General features: G+C 32.5%; 1 protein-coding gene across 6 annotated transcripts in view; it reads left to right on the top strand.

Annotated features, from left to right (window-relative positions):
- Positions 1 to 22,648, top strand: part of LOC126737314 (rap1 GTPase-activating protein 1) — a 349,016-nt gene that overhangs the window by 173,905 nt on the left and 152,463 nt on the right. For all 6 annotated transcript variants that reach the window (XM_050442171.1, XM_050442170.1, XM_050442173.1 and 3 more), the window contains one exon: positions 7,814 to 8,018. In XM_050442171.1, coding sequence (XP_050298128.1) covers positions 7,814 to 8,018 — 205 coding nt within the window. The remainder of the gene's footprint in view (positions 1 to 7,813; positions 8,019 to 22,648) is intronic.

Raw genomic sequence — 22,648 nt, 5'->3', positions numbered from 1 at the left:
AAATGGATATAACATATTCTATCATTGGATTCGGCACCTTGCAAAAGACTACAGCATTTTCTTGCGATAATATGTTATAGATATGGTATCAAAAAATATGTGTCAGAAGCAATTTTTCACTCTCTTAATAACTTTATGAGGCACGATGCGTGTGCAATAATACCTACCTTCTCTGTAAAATTCCCTCTCTGCTGACATTCCGCGTTGAAAATTTCAGAACTCCTGAGTTGAATTCAATGGTATAATGACTCCCTAAAAATGACAATTTTGAACCTTTTTATTTGCTGTTTATTATGGTAAATTAAGAGATTATTACGAACCTAAAACGGCAAGAAAATGTCAGCGATTAATATAAAGCCACCTTTAAAAAGGTGAGTGAGATGGTGTAATGAAAACGGAGTCTAGAACATCCCAGTCAATTTACTTCGAAGTAAAAAAAATTAAAAAAAAAGTTGATTTATATCGCCCTTCTGACGGCCAGCTCCGCAAAACTATATCGTACAACCCGATATAAATAGAAATTCAATTAAAATAACGTCCGTTATCGGTTTTAATTAATCGGGTTATCATTATCGAAGGCAGCCACTGAAAATGCACGCTGTCTGTTTCTATAAAAAAAATGAAATCGCTTATATTTATATGTGTCCGTCTCAGGCATCCATACGCATATACATACCATTTTTGTAAGGCTTATTATCTATTTTGAATTGTTTAGCGGGTTATTTCGCTAACCAACCGTAAACAGGAAAAACGACCGATATATGGGGTAATTTTGATTGCTAAATTGATAACAGAAAAAAAATTGTTATGCAGCTTGCAAATTGAACACGGCAACTAACTTCAAATTGAATTACGAAAGTTAATTAGAGAAAATGTGAATTTTTTTATCATAAAATTTATTTTAGTAATAAGTTCGATTTATAAACTTAACGTCCGTTTGATGCGAGAAATGCTAAGCATGCCTTTCAAGGGATTTTTGGACAATATTGCTTTTGCCATGTACGAATAAGGAATATTTCTATCAAAAACCATCAAAGCTCAAATGTCCAAGCCCCGAAGTTCCCGATTATGGGAGGCTTTATTGTTTGCTTTGTCAAATGACCTAATGTACACAGCTTTCAGGGGGACGCAAATGTATTTGCCTATAAATCAGGCCTCTATTGTGCCCATTGTGCTGACCACCCTTCGAAATTCTTTTGAATTGGGGTATATTTTAGTACCGCTTATCGAATCTGTCTTAATATGAAATGTCTATATTTTGGATCAGTCATACTTTTAGATCATTGAACTCTTGAACTGATGCAGTATTCTAAAAAAACTAGATGTCTTCATAGGTGACTCTACATCATCAAAAGGCACATAAAAGTGTTACGTTCATTATTAAAATCCTAAATCCTAAAAAAATAAATACTAAAATACCTGTACTACATAATATTATGTCGTACAATAATACACTCAGTACAAATAAAAATTGACAAGAGAACAGGAAAATATAGAACACGCATCAAAGTGTAAATTCTGTAGCGCTTATTCATTATCCAAAGTCATAGCAAGCTTTGTTAGTGACATTTTTTTATTGTGTTATAAAATTGATCTGAAGATAGGTAAATATATACTCTCCGGCAAAACATTAAAGAATTTTGGACTATAATAGTTTGAGAAAATTCTAGATCATTCTAGCCTATACATATGGTTTACTTGACTTATGGGATAATAATGGTTGTTTGCATTAAGACTATATATATTCCTGCGACAATACACTAGACATTCATAGATATACCTGATCCCATACTGTATGAAACTTGATCTTGCATCAACCGCATAGCCCACACCAGTGACAACTCAGACTGTTTTCCTTTGCAGAGCAAAAATTCTGGACCTCTGAGACGAATATCCCAAAACTTCAGAGATGGATCAAAATATATTCCTAGAAATGTCAATTCAAGAGGGTTGTGTCTAACAATATCCCTCAGACCAAAAGTCATACTCTCAGTTTTGGTATTGTTTAGGACCAATTTATTTTCGCAGAACCAGTCCCCCAAAACATTCATACATTTAGGTCCCTGCCTGTCAAAATTTTCTCTATCGGAATCTCTAAAAGTAAAGGTTGTATCATCAGCAAACACTAGTTTGGATTATGGTATGCCATTTATATAAATAAGAAAAAGCAAGAGGCCCAACATTGATCCTTGGGTTAAACGAGCTTCACCTGAGGTGGTTTTTCTAAACGATCAGACTTGGACTATCGGTCACGCAGGTAGCTGCTTAGTAATTTGAAACCAATCGCATGTATGCTTTATGTTTCCAACTTTTTCATAAAAATGTCATTTGAAAGACAGTCAAAAGCCTTTGAGGGATCACAGCGTGTGTTACTATCCTCACTCAAAGGCCTTCACCATGAAGCAGTAGGTTAAGAATTGCAAGAGTCGTGGACCTATTTTGTCGAAACCCAAATTGAGAAGTTGAGAAAAGAGAATTTGCCTCTTAGTAATTGTAGAGCTGGTTTTTTAGTATAGTTTCACAACTTTTGGATATTATAAGAACCAATTAATTTGGCCGGTAATTTCCCGTTTCATTCCTATCACCCTTTTTGAATATAGGCACGACTCTTGATCTAGAAAAGACAGAAAATTGCCAGATTTTAACATGAGTTTTGTGCAAAGAACTATCAGTACATTTTTAAGAATCCCTCGGCTATATTGGTAAAAATATCAAGGAATGAGTGTTTTGAAAGGCATCCGGTTTCAGAACACACAGGAATTTTTCAAGTAGATCTAAGATGTCATTAATAAAATCCCAGCTTTGTCAGTCTAAGTAAAATATCATATCAGAAATTCCTTTTTGAGTTATTGGTACATATCAGCGTTTGATTTAGTTTACAGAGAGTTCTAATTCAAGAAAAAATTATAAATACAATTTATGGCCCTAGGGCTAAAAAATATTTGTTGTGTTAAGTTTGAACTGCCCAGGAGATCAATTAATTCATGTTTTCTAAAAGAATTTGAGTTAAATAGTTTAATATAATCGTTTCATCATTCATTAAGCTGAAGTCAATAACCTGCACAATAACCTCCATTGCTGTCATCTCACAATGCATCTCTGAGGAGATGTTATATATGTTGTCAATGCTTCTAAATGCGGTTCCAGTTTTCAACATCACTATTTATCGCTATTTATATTGTCATTTAGGCGTATTCGTCTTGAAAAAGAGGAAACCATAAATAAAATACAACTCTCCGTGAGTGAGAGGGTGCTCCATCAGGCATAACACATTGTATGTTTTGTCAGTACTATATAATAAGGCTTCTAGCTCCCCAGTCTTGTTTTTTAATGAACAATTATTGTTTATTAGGGCGCCTTTTGGCCAGAAGTTTCCATCTAGTGCAGACTTTTCCGACTCAACCGAAATTCCAAGTTTAAAACAGGTATATTTTAGTAATTTTCGAGTACTGATTTTTGTGCATTCAGTAGATTTGAGATATTCTTTTATATCTCTTGAGTTTGTGTCATCAGACATTTGCGACAGGAATAACCAAGAATCGGCGCCATCTGACACGTCTGATTAAGATGCTTTGTAATGTTGACAAAAAAATTTTTTTTTGAAAATTTGTCCTTAAAAAGGGCTACTCGAAGAATGAAACCAGCACTTTTGGAAAACGATTGTGAAAAACCTAATTCCTCAATGCTCTTTAAAGTTTCCTTTTCATGGTCTCACTGCTTAGTCTAACATTCAAATTGGGTTTCAAAAAATCATAAAAGGTTGACATATAAATTCTATAAACCCTATAGCACCGCCCAAGAGTAGTAAGATAATGATAATAAACGTAATGCAAGGTGACTATACATGAAATTAGATTTCAAACTACCACAAAAACCCCTTATTATCTCACCAACAAACGACTAAAAACAACCCCCTACCAACTGAAAATATCAAATTACACAAAATTAATAGATGTATCATTAACGGGCGGGCTGGTTACAAAAAAAAAATCTCGGCAGCAGCTGCCTGAGCTAATCCTAAAAAAGGCGCGATTTCATTACAACAATACCGCCGATAATGAACAAGCTATTTGCTGTCGGTAAGTACAATGCTAGACAAATGACATCGTCGAGCAGAACTGGCAATTTGTATACCAGTAACCCCCGAATTAGACGCAAAATTGGAATCGCTCAATGGAATTATTGCTCGTGCCGCTGACCACGAACCAGAGGGAAGTTAATGAATCGAGTATAAACTCTTATATTCAGTTTTGGGGATGTTTTTTTACATTTAGAGCTTAGGGCGGTTCAGTGATTTCAAATTGTATTTAAAGTGAGTGTGCATAAAGCGACTTGGGGTAAATTGGTTGTGGTCTTTCATCATAATAATAGTAATTACATCTCTTTGTTTAAAATACATATTTTTGCGATCAATATTGAAACAGATTTCAGGAACACACGTATACCAGGAACACATTCTTTTTAATCTCTCAACGCCAGATTACGAAGTTTTCACGTGACCCGTGTTGACTTTAATTCATTACTATTATCTGCCTTTATTTGTGTCTAAGAGAAGCAACAACATTAATAAAATATAACGAATCTTCATAGATGTTAAAGACTCGTGGAATAGTTTGGTAATGCTCAGAGCAATTTCCATTTTGGCTGCTGCCAATAATTTTAAGGAAACATTGACAGTCAAAGCAAGCAAATACATAGAATCCAGAAAATTTAAACTACCAAGCTTTTTCAATAAAATAATCTAAGTAATCAGGATTTTAAATAATCTAAGTAATGCTATTTTGAATTTCTCCCTAAAATTTTTTACCAAGTGGATGAAAATGGTGTTGGGATACTAAACGAAAATAATTTGTATTTTCAACAAGATAGAGCTTCCTCACACTAAGCTTTGACTGTTCGAAAGTGGCTTAATGAACCGCTGCCAGGAATGTGGATTGGTAGGCGTGGTGCACTTGAATGGCCCGCACGGTCGCCCGACTTAACACCACTAGATTTTTTCTCTTGGGGGTATTTAAAAAGCAAAGTTTAGAAAAGCCGTATTATTCGCGAATGTAGAATATAAACTTCATTACACCGTTGGGTGGTAGATTGTATGCCCTTTAAAATGATTTATTACACTATATAATAGCCATTCGACATACCAAAATATGACGTCGATAAAATATTCATTATTACCAGACATTTTAGCTCACTATTCGCTGGTACGTCAACCAATTTAATTTTTTTTGGCACTGTAGCATAGACATTTTAATGCTTCTTACAATGATCTATGACACGAGGGGGATTCCCATTTGACATATCAAACAGAGGTTAGCTGGAGGTGAGGAGGTGATTGACAGAACTTAAGAATTGTCAAATATAAAATTAAACGTCTCGCTGTATATCTAGATCAACGTGTTTTTTGTATGAAGTTATTAAGGGTGGTTCGTTTTGAAATGAAAGCACTGTATATGCTGATAATTCAAGTAAAAACTCGACAGTCATGCAGGTAAAAATATAATGCAATTAAAGGATATGAAAATAATGATTAGGATGAAGAAACTTATTAAGGATGACCAAGAAAATTATAGAGAGAGTATAAGAGATCAGAAAACTAAATAAAAAATTGGTCTTTTGACAAGAAGACTACGAATTTTTTTTCTCATTTCATGAAAACTCTTGATATTTGCCTGGGATGGACTTGCAATAATCCCGAGGATATTCTCGGTTTAAACACAAATTCAACCCATCATCATCAACTTCTTAAATGCTAATAGACTTCGTGTTGGTCCAAAATTGTTAACGTCGTCCCTATTTTGTAGTTCTTTTGTCAAAATATTTGTTTCAATTACGGCAAAGTAAGCTAAAGGAGTAAAGTGCGATGTTACGGGGAAAGTTACAAACAAGCCGGCTGTGAAGTCCTTATTCTGAGTGGTCTTGTTTGGGTATCAAGAGTTTCAGTCACGGACCGATACCACGTAACTAAAGTCTGTACTTCAATAAGAATAACTGTGATATGTTAATATATTGTCAAATAGTCTTCTGAGTAGGTAACAAAAATATTAATAAATATATGAATTTAACATAAAATATTAAATATAACATCCATATTTAAAAAAGGGGACGATCTTGAGAACTATAGGCCGGTCAATCATGTCTAAAATAGTAGAAAAGGCTTTGCAAATTACAAGTTTCTTTGAAAGTAACAACTATTTCCCTCGATCACACTTGGGATTCATAATCTAGCATTTTGAAATCTTTTCATAAGATGCAATTCAGCACTTTTGTGCTTTGAGCAAAGACCGGCAGGATAGTTTTTGCTCTTAGGGACATCCGGGCTGTAAACGTGTCTGTGACAAGTGTGAAGTTCCTAAGGGTACACCTGGAACCTAAGCTTTAAAGGGGCCAACATATTGACTATCTGAGTAAAAATCTGTCAAAGAACCTATATGTGCTCAGAAACCTAGCAATCAATAAATGAATTTGAATTTTGAATATATTTTAAAATGAATATATTCATTCAGTACTTTTATAATTTATTATTACGTAACAACATATCTATAGTTTTTCAACGTGTCTATAGTTTTTTAATATGTTCTAAAAAAAGCTGGATTACTCTCTCAGATATCCTACACTGTGTTTTAATTATCTCTCTCAGTTGTCAGTCTGTTTTGCAATAGACAACATTATAGCCAAAAGTGACCCTCATTAACTATTTTGCTAATATCATTAAACTTATTTGTTTTGTAACAAATGGCTCTTTCTATTCAAAATTATCACCACCACTTCTTTCATAAGAATGTGCTCATCGAGAAAACGCCCGTCATTCTGTAATAGGCACATCAAAATGGGCAAAAGATTCCAGTTTTACTCCTTGCATTGAACATTAAAAGTCTACTTTATCTTTATCAGATGAGAAAAATAAATAGAAACAAAGCTATTAGGATCCTTACTCTTCTTAAAGGTGGGTACCACAACTAATAAACTGGATAAAGAGGTATTGTTGAGTATGTATAGATTGAGAAGAGAACTTTTTAGCTTAAGATGGTATCTTAAGTAATAGCTATATGGATGAGGGAGAGAGTAAAAGGATGAATCAGATTTGTTAATACCTCGTTGTAAACTGATAATGTTAAATAATATTAATTTGTATAAATTTAGCTCAACCATGTAACACGTCAATTTTTATATGAAACCTTTAAAAAAAATGATCGAAGCAGCAAAATAATATAACACAAAAAAACAAAGAAACCCTATAATATCCATATCAGCAAGATATGAATTCCGATTACGATCGAAGCAATAATAATAACGAATAAAACGAAAAATCAAAGTTACGTGGTGCCGCCCCTGCTGGTAATTAGATTCTATGGGGCACTCTGTAGTACGTTGGATATTTATGGTAATTGGGTTTGTTACCTTACCGATACTGGCGCATATAAAGTAAACGTAACAGAACGGGATAGGTTAGAATCGCTGGCCGACTAAAATACGACGACTTTATTTGTGTCTCATGTAAATTTGAGAGCACCACTATCTTTCGCGCGAAGGATAATCATCGATATAAACCGTTTGGTAACGCCATAAAATTGTGACTACGCTTTGAATTGCTTATAAACTTCAGATTTAACATAATATATATTATCCTCTATTTAGATTTATATTGATATTTTATGGAGACTGAAATTAAATGACAGGGAATAAATGTCATACTTAAAGACTCACACTTATAAAATCAAGGAGTCTATAACTTTATTTCGATTTAAATTTGCCAATAAGTGTAATAAGTTTTTCTATTAGTAGTTATAACTGACTTTTGTTTATTTATTTGCAGGCGACAGCATCCTAATAGCACGCCGAGTAATACGACCACCTGGCATAATTCGAACTTGGGCACTCCAGTTTCAGCAAAAACTGATTGTCCGAAAAGTCCGGAGCGACTCAGAGGTGCCACCACCGACCTTTTTGAGCTTCTGGAGAAAGCTCAGAGGTCCAGGATTGATGATCAGCGGTGCAAGTTACCAGCATATTTTAATCAGGTAAGAGTAATCTATCTTAGCATGCAATTTCAATTCTTCCATAAAAGCTGTTTTCCTATTTACTCTAACAGAGGATCTTTGATATATATAATCTCATTTGATTTTAAGTTCTTAAATTCTTAATTTTATTCAGGCAAAAACTTGTGAATACTTTAGCTTATCAAGTTCTTGATATGTGGTCATATCATAGTTATATTTGGTAACTTTTTTCGATATGTTAGATAGTTTCTGTTGTATGGTATTCGTATCTGCATTTGCTGTTTTGCATTGGAGCTTCTGGTTGGAACAATATAATTTTGTAAAAGTACCTGTGTTGCTGTTTTAGATATATCCATTATTTCAAAACTCTTAATCTTATATTCATATAATATTCTAATTCCCGATACTTAATGATCTTTTAGTTGGATTTACTTGGTACATTATTATTGTCATTGCAATTTAGTCCAAGTGCACTTGTTGTTTTCGAAAATTGCTTTTGGATGCTAGTCCTTTTAGTATCTTGACCAGCATGAATTGAAATATGTTTTGTAATATTAATACAGTTTTTTTTTAATAGTTTTGAATACGAATAATATTATATGGGGTGGCTTAAATTTAAGAAGGTTCGAGGCTGGATTACTAAAATGTTGTTTAAAAATTAAATTTTTAATTTAATTCCTGAAAATATAAGAATAGTTTAAAGAAATTAATCGACTTGGTACTGATTTTACTTACTTTCCATACCATTTATTTTTTTCCAATAAAATTTATCTTGTGAGTAAATTTCCACAAGATAAATTGTATTGGAAAAAAATACCCAAGATCGACGTGTTTTCACTATCAAGGAACTCAAAGGTAATTTTTTTTAAATATATTAACAGTAACAAAATTTAGATGTATATCTAGGTATAGTCTTTCTAAAAGATGACATTTAATAAAACGCGTGAGGTTTTACAAAAAATACCCGAGTTTATCGTTACTTTACTTTTCAGTGAAGAACATGAACTTTCATATGCATCTTTCACGAAATCAATAAATGCCATATGAATACACACAATGAACGGTACATGAGTTTTCAAAATATTTAGACTTTTTTAAAGCCTTTGAGGGTATTAACATTTTTCAACTAAAAAACTACTCAATTTTCTAAACGGGTATATTTACAAGGGAGTTTGTAAGAACTATGTTGGTAAAGAAATTCTTAAATCAAGAGTTTTGAAAATATTAAAATTTTTGCAAAACCTTTGTGATAATATTTATTTTCAGTACTTGGATAAAAGTATCACGAAAGTTTAGCACTACTTTTTTAGTATTACCATGATAGACGTGGATATGAAATAATTTCCTCATATTACATCGTGGAAACGGTAATTAAAAAGTCTTTCACTCGAACAGTGTTGGGTAGAAATTTTACAAATATAGTCTTTTGTTAGTATTGGAAAATTTAATATACCCAATATTAGAAAAATATAATATCAATGTGATTTCATTAAATAATATATTTTGCCTGTACATTACTCCATTATCAAGTGAAAAGCCTAAAGCTACCGTACTTGTACTTTACCTTACAATTAAATATTAATTCACTTCAACTCCTGAATTAAATATCCTTTAGTGCATCTTTGCAGATGGTCCCTTAGTCCATTAAAACTCTGGACGAGATCTTAAGCCGTGCTCTTAGGACCGATATGTTTTCAGCGGGGCAATAATTCTTCTGGATACGTTTACGTGCTCGCCAAGCAAATACTTTCTCCTGCTTTTTTGTCCCCCTTTATATACCCTTATACCCTTTTCTCGAGTGTATCCAGAACTTCCTAACCTACCGTTTTGCAAGATGCATAAATCTCATGCATATACGAGATTTGAATAATAAAATTGCACGATATTGGGCCAATTTTAATATGTGGAATTGCATTTGGCTTCCTGGTTTATAAAGCGAAATACGGCAAGGAAAAATAGGTAAAAGAAAAATTCAGACGGGGAAAATATGGCCGAGAGTATAACTTTACTTAAAAAAATAAGCTCTTTAGACATTTCCGAAAGTATAAAAAAAGGGACGGAATACGGTACCGGGGGACTACCGGAAAAAGAATAAATTGCCACGAAAATTCCGGGGATGTTAGACCCTTCTCCGAGATGATGTCCCTCGTTTGTAATTTGCCAGAACAAATTTGAAAAATTTATTTGCTTCCGCGTTTGCTTACGGCAGTGAGTCAGCGTTTATTTCGAGTTTTCGAGTTTGGAGCGGAAAAGACATGAGTGTAGTGAATTAATAGTTAAGATACGAATTATTTAGTTAAGGACAAGAAGAATTAAATGGAGACGTATAGTTGCTGTCTATAATAAATTATTTTCTTTGATCTAAAGCCGCCTTAATCCAGACGCATATGATCCTTTAAACCAATGTATTGAGAAAACTTAAAGGCCAATATTATCTATCAAACCTATCTGTAAGACCAAAATCTTAAAAAAAAATAGTTTATTTGAGTTTGTTTACAGTACAGTATCTCCGGTTTATAGGATACTTTTGTGCCCTCAAGTTCCGATTTTCCATCTCTCTTGATTATTTCCATATCCAGTATTAATATGCTATTCAGGCATTGCTATTGATATTCCTTGCATCCAAGATTTCCATTTGGGACAATTTATTATTCTTGAAATTTGAACAAATATAATATATGCGACACGTAGAAATCCATACATATAGGCTCCGGACTGAATAATAAGCAACTCGAGATATTTTGAACGGCCATTATAAAAAATCTACCTAGGACAGTTTTCATCACAACCACAAAGGGTCTCTCGCTCACACGCAGACGAATTAACATTTTTTTCATAAATTTGCTTTAACCAGGGCCATAGTGATTTTTCAGTTCTGTTTTGAGGTCAGACGAGTTGAGTTTGTTAGTGAAGTGATTTGGTATAGGTTTTCACAATTTTTTAGTATAATTCACCCAAATACTTTAAAATTATTGGTTTGAATGAATATCCGAGTCTTGGAGACAATTGAGAATGTATGAAAAAGGGTTATGGAGAAAAACAAGCTAAGAAACACTATTTCAGGAATAATCCCTTTTATAACAGCTGGATTCGGACTATATATGTATATATCATCCCTTAGTATTGCTCAACATATTAGTGCTTTCTTTAAAAACTCTCAGATATATAGGGCAATTAAAGCTTATGATAGCCTTCTATCAAAGATAAAAATATTAGCAATATAATCGTATGATTCGAATTCTGGCATGGGCATGGTTGTTTGGGTTTATCTTCAAAAAAAAAATCAAAGTAAACAGAATTATTCTGGGTGGCAGTCGATAGAAACGACTCGTGTCCACTCATTATTCGGAACCCACGTTAAATTATATGTCCAAGAGGAAGAATTAGCAATTTTCATTTTACACAGAAAGGAAGTACTGCTCTGTACTCATAATTAACAACTTTACAGTTTTTTTATTAGACTTACTTACGAACGTATCTACTTACTGTAACTCACTCTAGATCTGCTTGCCCTTATTCTTGTGCAGCTTGTTTAAAGTTTTCCCGTCTTATCCGTTATATTTCTAGCTTTAATATATGTTTACTGTTTAAATAATTTATTAAACGAATTTTATTATTTTATTTTATTGCTTCAATTTTAGTAAGATTAACATTTTTTTAATTATTTTTTATATTGCATATTTTGTATCGAAAGGCTTTAAGGAAGATAAAATAAATGAATAAATAAAATAAGGACAGATATACGAAAACCAAATGAGCTTTGCGCAGGTCCTGTCAAAATACTTATGAATACTGCTTATAATAATTGCAAAATCAGTGAGGTTAATAATCCCACGATATAAGTGTTTCATTTACTCTTTTATATACAGATTAAATATAACTTCTAAGTGATTTATATTTAAAAAAGGTAAAAATAAAAGAATTTTTAATGTTTTTTTGTTAACATAACCTTTGCTTCGGACCTGTATAGCTGAACACTTAAAGAGAACGAAAGTCTGAATATTGGACTGCTAAGGATTTCTACAAGTGGATTATCGAAATTCGCGTCTTGTTTAATTTTTACTGTTTTATTCGGAGTTTTTTATTTTTATATTTCAGATTGTATTTTTGCAGTTTATATTGCTGTTATTTTATCTGCATATTTATTGCATATATAAGATATGGCGCATACACTCGCTTACTTAATTTAATATTAAGCAATAACATAAAAAAAATTTAAACTACACTATACTTTATTTCAAATAGGTAGAGAGTAAAGAAGGTAAATTTTCGAGAGTTTTGTGGTCATCCATGGGCGTAGGTAAACTTAGTACCTAGTTAAGGAATAAAGCGAGAAAAATTGGTAGGGTTTAAACGCTATAAGAAGGGTAGAGGTAGGTGCGATTTTTAAATGTAACATCATATTAGCGTAATATTTAATATGCTTATTTGGCAGGTAATTTAAACTTTCGCCAGGTAATCTGGCGGATATAAATAAATAAATAGGGATAGTAATAAAAAGAGAATATATTACTTCGAATTCGAGCACATATTACTTCTAAAGTAGTATTTGCTGTTACGCCCTAGTGTAATATATCATACAGATATATATGGCACAATGAATACAAATATAAAAAATTAAAAATGGATCTGACATTTACTCGAAAGGCGAAAAGAAGTTCTAATATACTACTCGTAGTCCTGCATTGTCAGACAATAAAAAAATTATTATTTTAAATGTGCATGATTGTTTAAAACACGACCGCCCTAGTTTTACAGACTTTTACTGTTGATAAAGTTGTACAGGAATGTTCCCGAATGACTCGAATAGGAAAATCTGCCATCTATAGACTATTACGGGAATAAAGGCAGGACAAGCAGAACCTCCAAAGCATAGTACACGAAGACCAGCCAGAGTCCTTGATGAAGACACCAAATATACAGTTAGAAGAAAAGTTAATTTTCGTTATTTCAAAAAAGAAATACCAACTTTAGAAAAAAATGGTAATGGATCTTAGCCGAGATTATAGTAAAAAACTGTTCACTTTAAAAGATATGGATTTTTCATGGAAAAAGCCTAATCGCAAATCAGTGGAAAGCGATGAAATTTTTATAACAGAAAAAGGAAATAGCCTATAATTTATATTATATTAACCTGCCTGCACGTCTTTGTCGAACCATTTTCAGCGTTTATCCGATGGATAACAATAGCAAATGCTCATAAATTGACCCAAAATCGGGAAAACCAGTGCGGTACTACCTGTATTCCGCAAGGAGTTAATTTCGCAATGCAAACTATGGAAGTGACTTATAAGTAGTAATATATATCCGTCCCTAGTTTAAGGTTTTATTACTCTCTACTTATTTGAAATAGACTATAGATAAGTTAGTAATTTTAGATTTTTATTTAAATATTTAATATACTTATTTAATGTAGATTTTAAAAATGATGACATATTTCGCTTAGTAAGGCATCATTGCATTCTAAAAAACTACATACAACATACTCATAACAGCAAAATGTTCCAATTCTCCGGGATATTACACTTTCTTTAACTCTCTTAAAGTTTTTCGTGTAAACACGTTACTCTCAACAAATACTTGCGCAGTAACTCAGTTGTTTGTTAATTGTCAATTCATAGTAGTTTACTCTAAGTTATATAAAGTTAAACACAGTTCTAATGTAACCCACCCATTAAAGCTTTCATCAAATCTTTCATTTTCATAAAGAGTTGACGGTGATGACCCTTAATTTGAGTTCATTCATCTCCTTAACTAATTAGCGCCCGTTCACTGTAACCCCTACTGTACTAAAATTAAAGATAAAATGAATAGAGCGACTTAAAATGTTCTAAAACATAATTGCCGCAATTACCCGCGAGGCTCGTATTCCCCATTGAAGAAGTAAACAAAAATGAGCCTCGCATTTCGGTTTATACAAACGCCCTGAGTCAGGGGGCATCAATCGCTTTATGGTGTCGCCTTTTATAATTGTTTTTGGTGAAATATTACTACTAGTTTTATTGCTTTAAAACTTCAACGTTTGCCCTGATTTAAGTTGTGTAAACGAGCATTGAAAAAGGTTTGAAAAATTATAAATTTATTACAGTAACAGCCAACAAGTTCCATTCATAATGTTTCATTCGTTCAGTGATTACGACGACTTGTTTGAGTCTCAATAAGGATCAATGATTTTGTTTTTATAAAATTTTTGCTCATAAAAAATACAATACAAATTTTTAAAGTCGCTAACGTCGAATATAACCGTGCATGGTCAAATTTTAATAAGAAATTTATACACGATTGAAAAAAGTGTTTAAAGGAGTTGCGCAACGTTGCCCACGTACTATTATTTACAATAAATGTAAATAATAAATTCCCAATCAACTGTCTTATAAAATTAAGTTACAACCTAAACTTTTCTCAATAATTTTAAGTTTACTTTAGGTCTAATAAGGTATATTATCGCGCCAATTTTCATGTCTTACTCATATTACAACTAGATAATACATATTACAACTAAATTTATTACGCTTGCACCTACTTGCTTCTGCTGTATTGTATGTAATTAGATTTCTTATAAACAACCATGTTTGTTTAAACTTTTCAATCTATTTATCATAATTTTAATCGCACCCATATGGGCAGCTGGTGCCGCTTATGGGACCGCCATACCAATTTCAAATGGTGATTTTCCTTTTTTTGGTAAATTATATGTGTATATGACAAGCGAGCGAGAATGGTTTGTTTGATGTTGGTTTCAACAGTATTGTTGGGCACATTAATTATCTGAAATTTGTAATAAAATTTACCATGTTTATCTCAGCAGTGATTTTAAAGATTCATTGACCCATAACCGCAGTTTAAACTGTTTTTTGCCTTATTGGCTTAACTGCAATTAATGATTTCTCTTACGTAACAATAATTTGATTTATGGACCTGAAACCAATAAAAAGTATTTAGTGACCTATGTCTCAGCTGTGATTATATAGAATCATTAATACATAGATCGTTTAAAATCAGTATTCATTCCTTTATAGTCTTCTTAGACCTTTCCCATTCTGATTTAAGTATTTATTTTGGTGAAAACTTGGTTTAAAAAAATATAATATTTACTTATTCAAGTATTTAATTGGTTAGAAAATTCTAATGCCCTAGACAATTTACTGTAATTTCTTTAAATCAAAATAAAAACTTTTTTTTATTTTAAATGCATTAAAATTTTCTTAATGGAGTACAGTAAGTACAGAACAAAATATTTCCATTTACAAATGATATTTTTTGTTTTTTCAAAATACAAAATTCACATTTCGAGATTTCTTGTTTATACCAGTGTTACATGCTGTAGCTTAGTCAGAACTTAAAACTATAATATTTTCATTTTTCGTGCGTTTGAATTGAAAAATTACGATATAATTTACTTACTTTACTTATAATATATTCTTGACTCATACTTGAGTGCAGGTAGGTTTTAATCAATTTCAATTTTGAGAAGGTGCGTTCGCCAAAACATTGGAAAAGCTAAAATTTGCATCGCAGCATTTAAATTAGGGATAAGATCTGACAATTTATGTTGTGAAACGTATTTTAGTACATCATAAGGATTTGACAATTTCGGCACTATTCGTGCAATTGTTTGTACTTGATCACACAAATCAGTAGCGTCACTACTGTCACTACGTCTAGACTTAACACTTTTGAAGTAATATTTACAGTCTGTGATTTTATTACCAGCACTATTTATTTATTTACATTCTCCAGATTACCTGACGGAAGCACAATGAAGCTTACATTACCTACCAAATTAGTATCTTAAATTTTATGCTAATCTGTATTACATTTAAAAATCGCACATACTTATACCCTTCTTTCAGCTTTCAAACCCTTTTTTCGCTTTATTAATTACCTAGATACTTATCTACGCCCATTGACCACAAAACTCGAAAATTTACGTTTTATTACTCTACCTATTTGAAATAGAGTATAGCATCAATCATGATTTGTTTAAAGCCAATATTGGCAGAAGCAAATTTTGAGCTACTAATATTCTTCTTAAAGCAGACAGTCTCTCTAAAATGGTTTTCCAATACTCTTCTTGTTTTTGAATGAAATTGAGTATAGCATCCACTGTCGCTGAACATATTCGCCGTTTACTAGTAATCTATTGTAATAAAGAGAACAAATTTTCTGTTACCGGTATTTATAGGAAAAGTTTAATGTGGGCCGTTTCGAACCAGAATTTCACACAAACTTTTGCTGATACAACTTTCCCTTAAACTTTGATCTTCTAACTTCACAATCAACTGCTTCATCTTGAGAGCATCTAGAATTTGAACTTCATCTGATGTGTGGAGATCCTCAATTTTTGATTCTTTTTGAGTTGTATATGATGAATTTGATGAGTTTATCTGTTCTTTAAATATTAGAATCTGTCTTTTCGAATGAAGCGGAAGCTGTAAATTTATATAAACGGATTGTTTAGACATAAATGTATTGTAACTTTTCTGGAGATAGAGATTTTTCACCAAAGAATGTGTTGTACCTTTTGATATTATGGAAAGCTAGCGGTCTTTAGATGCGCAGAGAGACTGCCGGCGAAATTTGAATAATTGAAAAGGGTGCCTCCCTATGTATATTTTCTAAAAGTATATCATTAGTTATTAAGTTATTAAAATCGTTGTTAGAATCAATATGTTATTATGATTCTAAAGATTCAGCGACCTAAAACCACTATTCTAAAAAAACTATTCTTTTCTTTAACGCCTTCAGATTTAACAATTAAATTTTTGCATATTGTCACTTAATTCACTTAATTCGTTTAACAATTAAATCGTTCCTTACCATTATCCACGATGACATTGCTGTCTAATTGTGTTAATAATGAGCACACTCGAAGCGAAGGTCGCTTACAAGTATATCGTACCAGGAATGTTGGCAACGCCTTTGCAATTGAATAACTTTTAATTGCAAAATATGTTTATTTACCTTTGCGAGGCATTGAGCGATTTCAAGAAGACATAAACAAACGAAATGCTCGATTTAAGTTAAACAAAGGATCTGCCCACAGCCAAATAAAGAACGCGAATAAAATGATAGTGAAACAGTAGATAGATTAAATCAGATTACCAGTTCATGCTGTGAATAATAAAATAACCATGAAACTAGTTTTCAGTGAAATATATGGCTTAAAACGTTTTGTTTCACGTAAATTGTGATTTATAAAGCACACCCCTCCTTGTGCTATGTCCCCTTGTATTATAAGCTATAAATAAGAATGTTAGCATGAGAGATAAACTAAAGATTATTTAGTGTAACGATGACCTAATCTTCGAAAATCGTATAGCATAGTAATAAAAGCTTATGAGTTTTCCTCGAACGAACCTAAGCTTTTGATTATGTAAGTGTTGGCGTTAAGGTACTTTAAAGGAAGTAGGTTATAGCTTGGCACGAAATGCATATAGGAAGCGTTAAAGATTTAATCGCATAAAAGGATATCACTTTGGGTCGTAAAATTATATCATCATTATAAAAGGGGTCATTGCAAAACTTTTACTACCCACCAAAGTTATAGCCATGACCCGCCAAAGAAAAAACGACCATGTGTATAAAAATTCTCTGTTCTGTATCATATTACACATGTATAAGCTTTATGGTCCAAACATGGTATACTCGGTGGGTGTAAAGATTATTTCAGTCGACTTTTGCAACAATTTCAAAACATCCCTTTTTTGAATCCCTTTAGTATAGAAGGTTATCCTAAATCAACAAACAGAATTGAAAAGGTCTAAAGGTCGACACAAAAGGAAAAAAAAACAAATTCGCCAGCGATGCTGCTTTTTAGACTATTTGCCCTAAGAGTAGCGTTCGCAAATGTTTGTTTTTAATTAGAAGTTGAACAATTCGTACAATACAAGCCAACGCAACTGTAAAAACAAACCTCAAATCGTGAAATTGATCCTACACAACTGCCGCAAAGCGGTGTTTGCAAAAGTGTGCGGCGAATTAAACCAGTTTTGATTTGTATTTGTATTATTATGGGGTTAGTGGATTGTTGTTGTTATGTAAATTATCAGTATCGTTATAAAGCTTTAGTAGTATTAGTAGTTTATTTTCGCTAAAAGAGCAGTAGGGTAGTGTAAAACCTGAGGACATGTCAAATATTGACAGTAAACCTGCAGTTTAGTCAAAAAATAATTTAATTTAGTGGAGTTTTTGTGAAATGCCTCATTTTAGGATCAAGCTTAATTGAAAAGTGGAGAAAAAACATGTTCCAATTATTTTTATAAAAGACACAACAGAAGTTCTTAATATCTAAAATATCAAAACTTCATACTAAAAACATTTTATTTTCAAAGCATTGTAATGCGACAAGATTAATTCATGCTTAATTAGTGTAAATCCAAAGATGTAACCCATCCTAATCTAATCCATACCTCCTACGCAGTCGAATTCAACCTAACAAAATAACTTTGATTAGATGAAAAGTTGCTAAATACGAATGAATATATTTATTTCATATGAAGTGCTAAAACCCAAGTTGAGCTATGCATGAACAATTTGATAACCAAAAGCGGATTAATTCAGAGCAAAATGAGTGGTGCTTTCAAAAACTTGCCTGTTGATCGGAAATCGTTCTGAACCTCGTGCCATTTGTCCTAGTATATTAGAATGAAATATTTCAAAGATTATGATGCCTGAAACCTTAAAATATCCTGCGAAATAAATACTGTAGCGTTTTTCCCGTTCGTTAGATGTAAATTAAAATAATCGAAAATAGTCAACTTATTTATTTACACAATTCACTACAAGAAGACGATCCCTCACGACGCCTAGAGATATTTATTTTTACTGTAAATAGTTGTTATTTAAATCTCGCGCTAGTATTCCGAACTTGACGTTACTGAAATGACAACTGACTACTATCGGCTCTGCGGCTCCTTATATACTCGGCAGAATGCTGTTCCGGAAGATTTCCGCTATCCTTCGAGACGTCGTGCGGCATACCACTTGTATAATTCCGGAATCATGGAGAATCAGCTGGTTTCTCGGTACACAACACACGGTTTACAATATTGTGCAGCTCTGAGTCTGTGGGTTTGTCACATTGACATTCAATTCACTTTTCTCAGTCCTCTTAACATTTTAATTTTTCTTAAATTTCTCACGTCAAAAGATACATTTTTCAGAAAACTTTTCCTTTAATAAGTCAATGGCTTTAGAAGTATTGTAGGATATAGAACAATACTATTGTAGGATATAGAAAAAATACACCGCAAAAAATCATCTTTTGATAATATCTTACCGACTGTAATATACCATGAAATATTGAATATGTATAACAGTCTGATAATGTCACGCCATAAAGTACACCAGACAGTGCGTTTTTGAGGGTGCGAAGGCTAATCAATTTTTTAATTTTTTTTTCAATCTCTGATCCAAAAAAATGAACGCCTCGTCCTAAAATATATATTTTTTTTTTTAATTCAGGATCATTAAAAGCTTAAATAAATGATGCTTTTGATTGAGTTTAGGTTACAACAATCCTGTGACAGTGATCTACTATTCTTAATAAATTCTTCATCGTATTTACTTAGAGCAGCGGTGCTATCTGGCATATTTCTATTTTTTCATCTTTGATCCCCTAGAGTAAAGGCAATTTAAAATTAATTACAATTCGACGAATTAGAAGCACAGTAAAATAATTCATAGCAAAATATAATAGAAACCATTTTTAACCTGACTCCAGTTGGAAAATAAAACGAAATCTCATTAACTTAGAATAGGAAATTGGGATGATATACTGACGTAAGCTCATAGGGTGTTTTGACTTTCCTCACAGGTGCATACGTTATACACATATTTATCACAGAATTTACATATTGAAAGAGAAGGTACAGCAAAAGGACGTTGAGCTCTACCTAGGCCGCAATCATTAAATCAAATCAAATATGCTTTATTTTCACATAACATAAAAATGTTGTTGACAAAGCTGACTTAAATATAGAGTAAACAAACATTCAATAAAAGAAACAAATGAGAACACATAAAAAATAAATTGATCAATAAAATTAAAATATCAGAATTTATAAAACAATATCACATAACAAAGCATAATAAAAACCTTTAAAATCGTAGTAGCTAAGACGTTGTCAAAATCTGTGTCGTAATTATTCATTATGCAATACTGTAAAAACCACCTTAAATCAACTTTTTTTTTGTAACAAATCTGAACCTCCTCTAGTAAGTCAATAAAGTCAAAGTCTATATATTCTTCTATAGTGTATATGCCTTTTCAACTAACATCTTTCCTAAATAACTTGAAACTGTCTTACGAAGAGGCCGTGGAAGATGGTTAAATATTTTTTAACTTTCGTAAAAAATTGATTGTTTGGTTAAGGAAGATGTAGGAATTGGTAAATTTATATAATAGTAGAATACAGATGAGAATAGCAATTAGCATGGAGATCTCAAAACCTACAGAGTGCAGCTACCGAGTCAGGAACAGTCAATGAATCAAGTTTATTTGTAGTTTCATTGTTTTACAAAATGGTTACGAATTAATCCTGGCTCTGTATAATCAAATGATTACTAATGAGCAATATAGTGAATTTTGCAATTTTGTTTCAAAAGTGCATTGAACTTTTAAACTTTACGTTTCTAAATGTATCGTTTAACTTAAAAGACCAGTTCCAATTGTCCAACTTTTTTTTTGTAGCAAATCTGAACCTCCTCTAGTAAGTCAATAAAGTCAAAGTCAAATAAATTTAAAACATTGTCCAAGAAGTATTCTTCTATAGTGTATATGCCTTTTCAACTAACGTCTTTCCTAAATAACTTGAAACTGTCTTACGAAGAGGCCGTGGAAGATGGTTAAATATTTTTTTACTTTCGTAAAAAATTTATTGTTTGGTTAAGGAAGATGTAGGAATTGGTAAATTTATATAATAATAGAATACAGATGAGAATAGCAATTAGCATGGAGATCTCAAAACCTACAGAGTGCATCAGCTACCGAGTCAGGAACAGTCAATGAATCAAGTTTATTTGTAGTTTCATTTTATTACAAAATGGTTAAGAATTAATCCTGGCTCTGTATAAACAAATGATTACTAATGAGCAATATAGTGAATTTCGCAATTTTGTTTCAAAAGTGCATTAAACTTTTAACTCTTTACGTTTCTAAATATATCGTTTAACTCAAAAGACGAGTTCCAATTTTTGAATAAAACTATGAAGATTGGCCTTAAAAATCGCCTTAAAAGTCGATAAGTAAGTAACTCGTTCAGGTAAAGATTTAAATCAACGCCATAAACACCTTGAAAATATTTTGTTTAGAATTCAATTTTAAGTGGCAACAGGTGGTTACCCTAACCAAAACCCGATGGCTATACCAATCTAATCTAGATCTCTTTAACTACCCATTAGTCACTCTAGGAGCAACCAAAAAAAACAGTGACCGCTAAAAAAATCGTTCGCGATCGTCAATCTCGTGGTCGCGGTTAATTGAACATCGGCGATTCTTTTTGTTGGGATACTCCGCTGGTCGGCTCTGGTTGCTGGTATGACAATTCCGATATGGCTGTTAATTGTAATCGCGATACGAGCGAAATGACTTTCGCGGTCGTCGATTAAGACGACTCTTAGAGATTGATGGTGTGGAAACCGCCGCACCGCCCCGATTGACGGAAAGTGGTTTTTTCAGATGTCATTGTATTACAAAGTTAACAAACAATTTTATCATCTAGGACCACAAAATGATCAGTTTTGAGTTCGATCTACAGCAGTAAAGAAATCACTATTAAGTTCCAAATGTATTTTCCTAACGATTCTCTCGATGCAGCAATCAAACACTAAATCAAGTAATGAATTGTTTACAATCCGATGTCGGAATTCTCGGTAACAAAAAAAAAACAAGAGATAAATAATCGAGATGGTGTACATGTTTTAATGCATGGCACATGGTTCGAGGCTTTAAAACATCGTTCAAATCCGACGGGACCAACAAGTAAGCAGGCGAGAGAGAGCGGCTGTACAAGAGATTTAGGACCTATCGTACAATGAACACCATTATGGCCGTCTTATGGTTATTTATATTCCCGGTCCCCAGGATTTCACAGATTACATTGCCCTAACACCATAAAGCGGGCGGGAAGATGGTAGCGGGAAAACTGCACCGCGCGATTGCACAGTAATCACTATAACTTAAAAGGTTTTTGATGGCTTTGGGGGAGAAACAATTCGAAAGATACTTTAACGATAATGTCTTCGAGGATTATCATTGAAATTTATGTTAATGGAGGAGTTGCGATATGGGCGCAATAAATATTGACAGATGAAATATTTTGGTTTGATGACGAACGTATTACCTTTTACGATAACGTGCATAAATAAAACTTTTATTGCTATTTAATTCTCTAAACCAAGATTGATATTCATTGCAATAAAAGCTGATTAGATTTGTTTCTCTTTTATGATGCGATTAACGACCTTTTTGGCAACTTATTATTTACAGTGATTCCTATTCTATATATTCTGCCCGTAACTATTATTTCTTCACTTTCCTTGATGTTCTTGCTTCGTAAGAACAATTCAGTCAATTCAGTAGCCATAACTATTGATTTAACTATGAATAATAATTTTGTACCAAATATATACATTCCTATACAGTTTTT

The sequence above is a fragment of the Anthonomus grandis genome, chromosome 6, assembly GCF_022605725.1.
Source record: "Anthonomus grandis grandis chromosome 6, icAntGran1.3, whole genome shotgun sequence".
NCBI classification, from domain to species: Eukaryota; Metazoa; Arthropoda; class Insecta; order Coleoptera; family Curculionidae; genus Anthonomus; species Anthonomus grandis.
The sequence above is the reverse complement of the archived record's forward strand: the minus strand, read 5'-3'. Positions and strand labels throughout refer to the sequence as shown.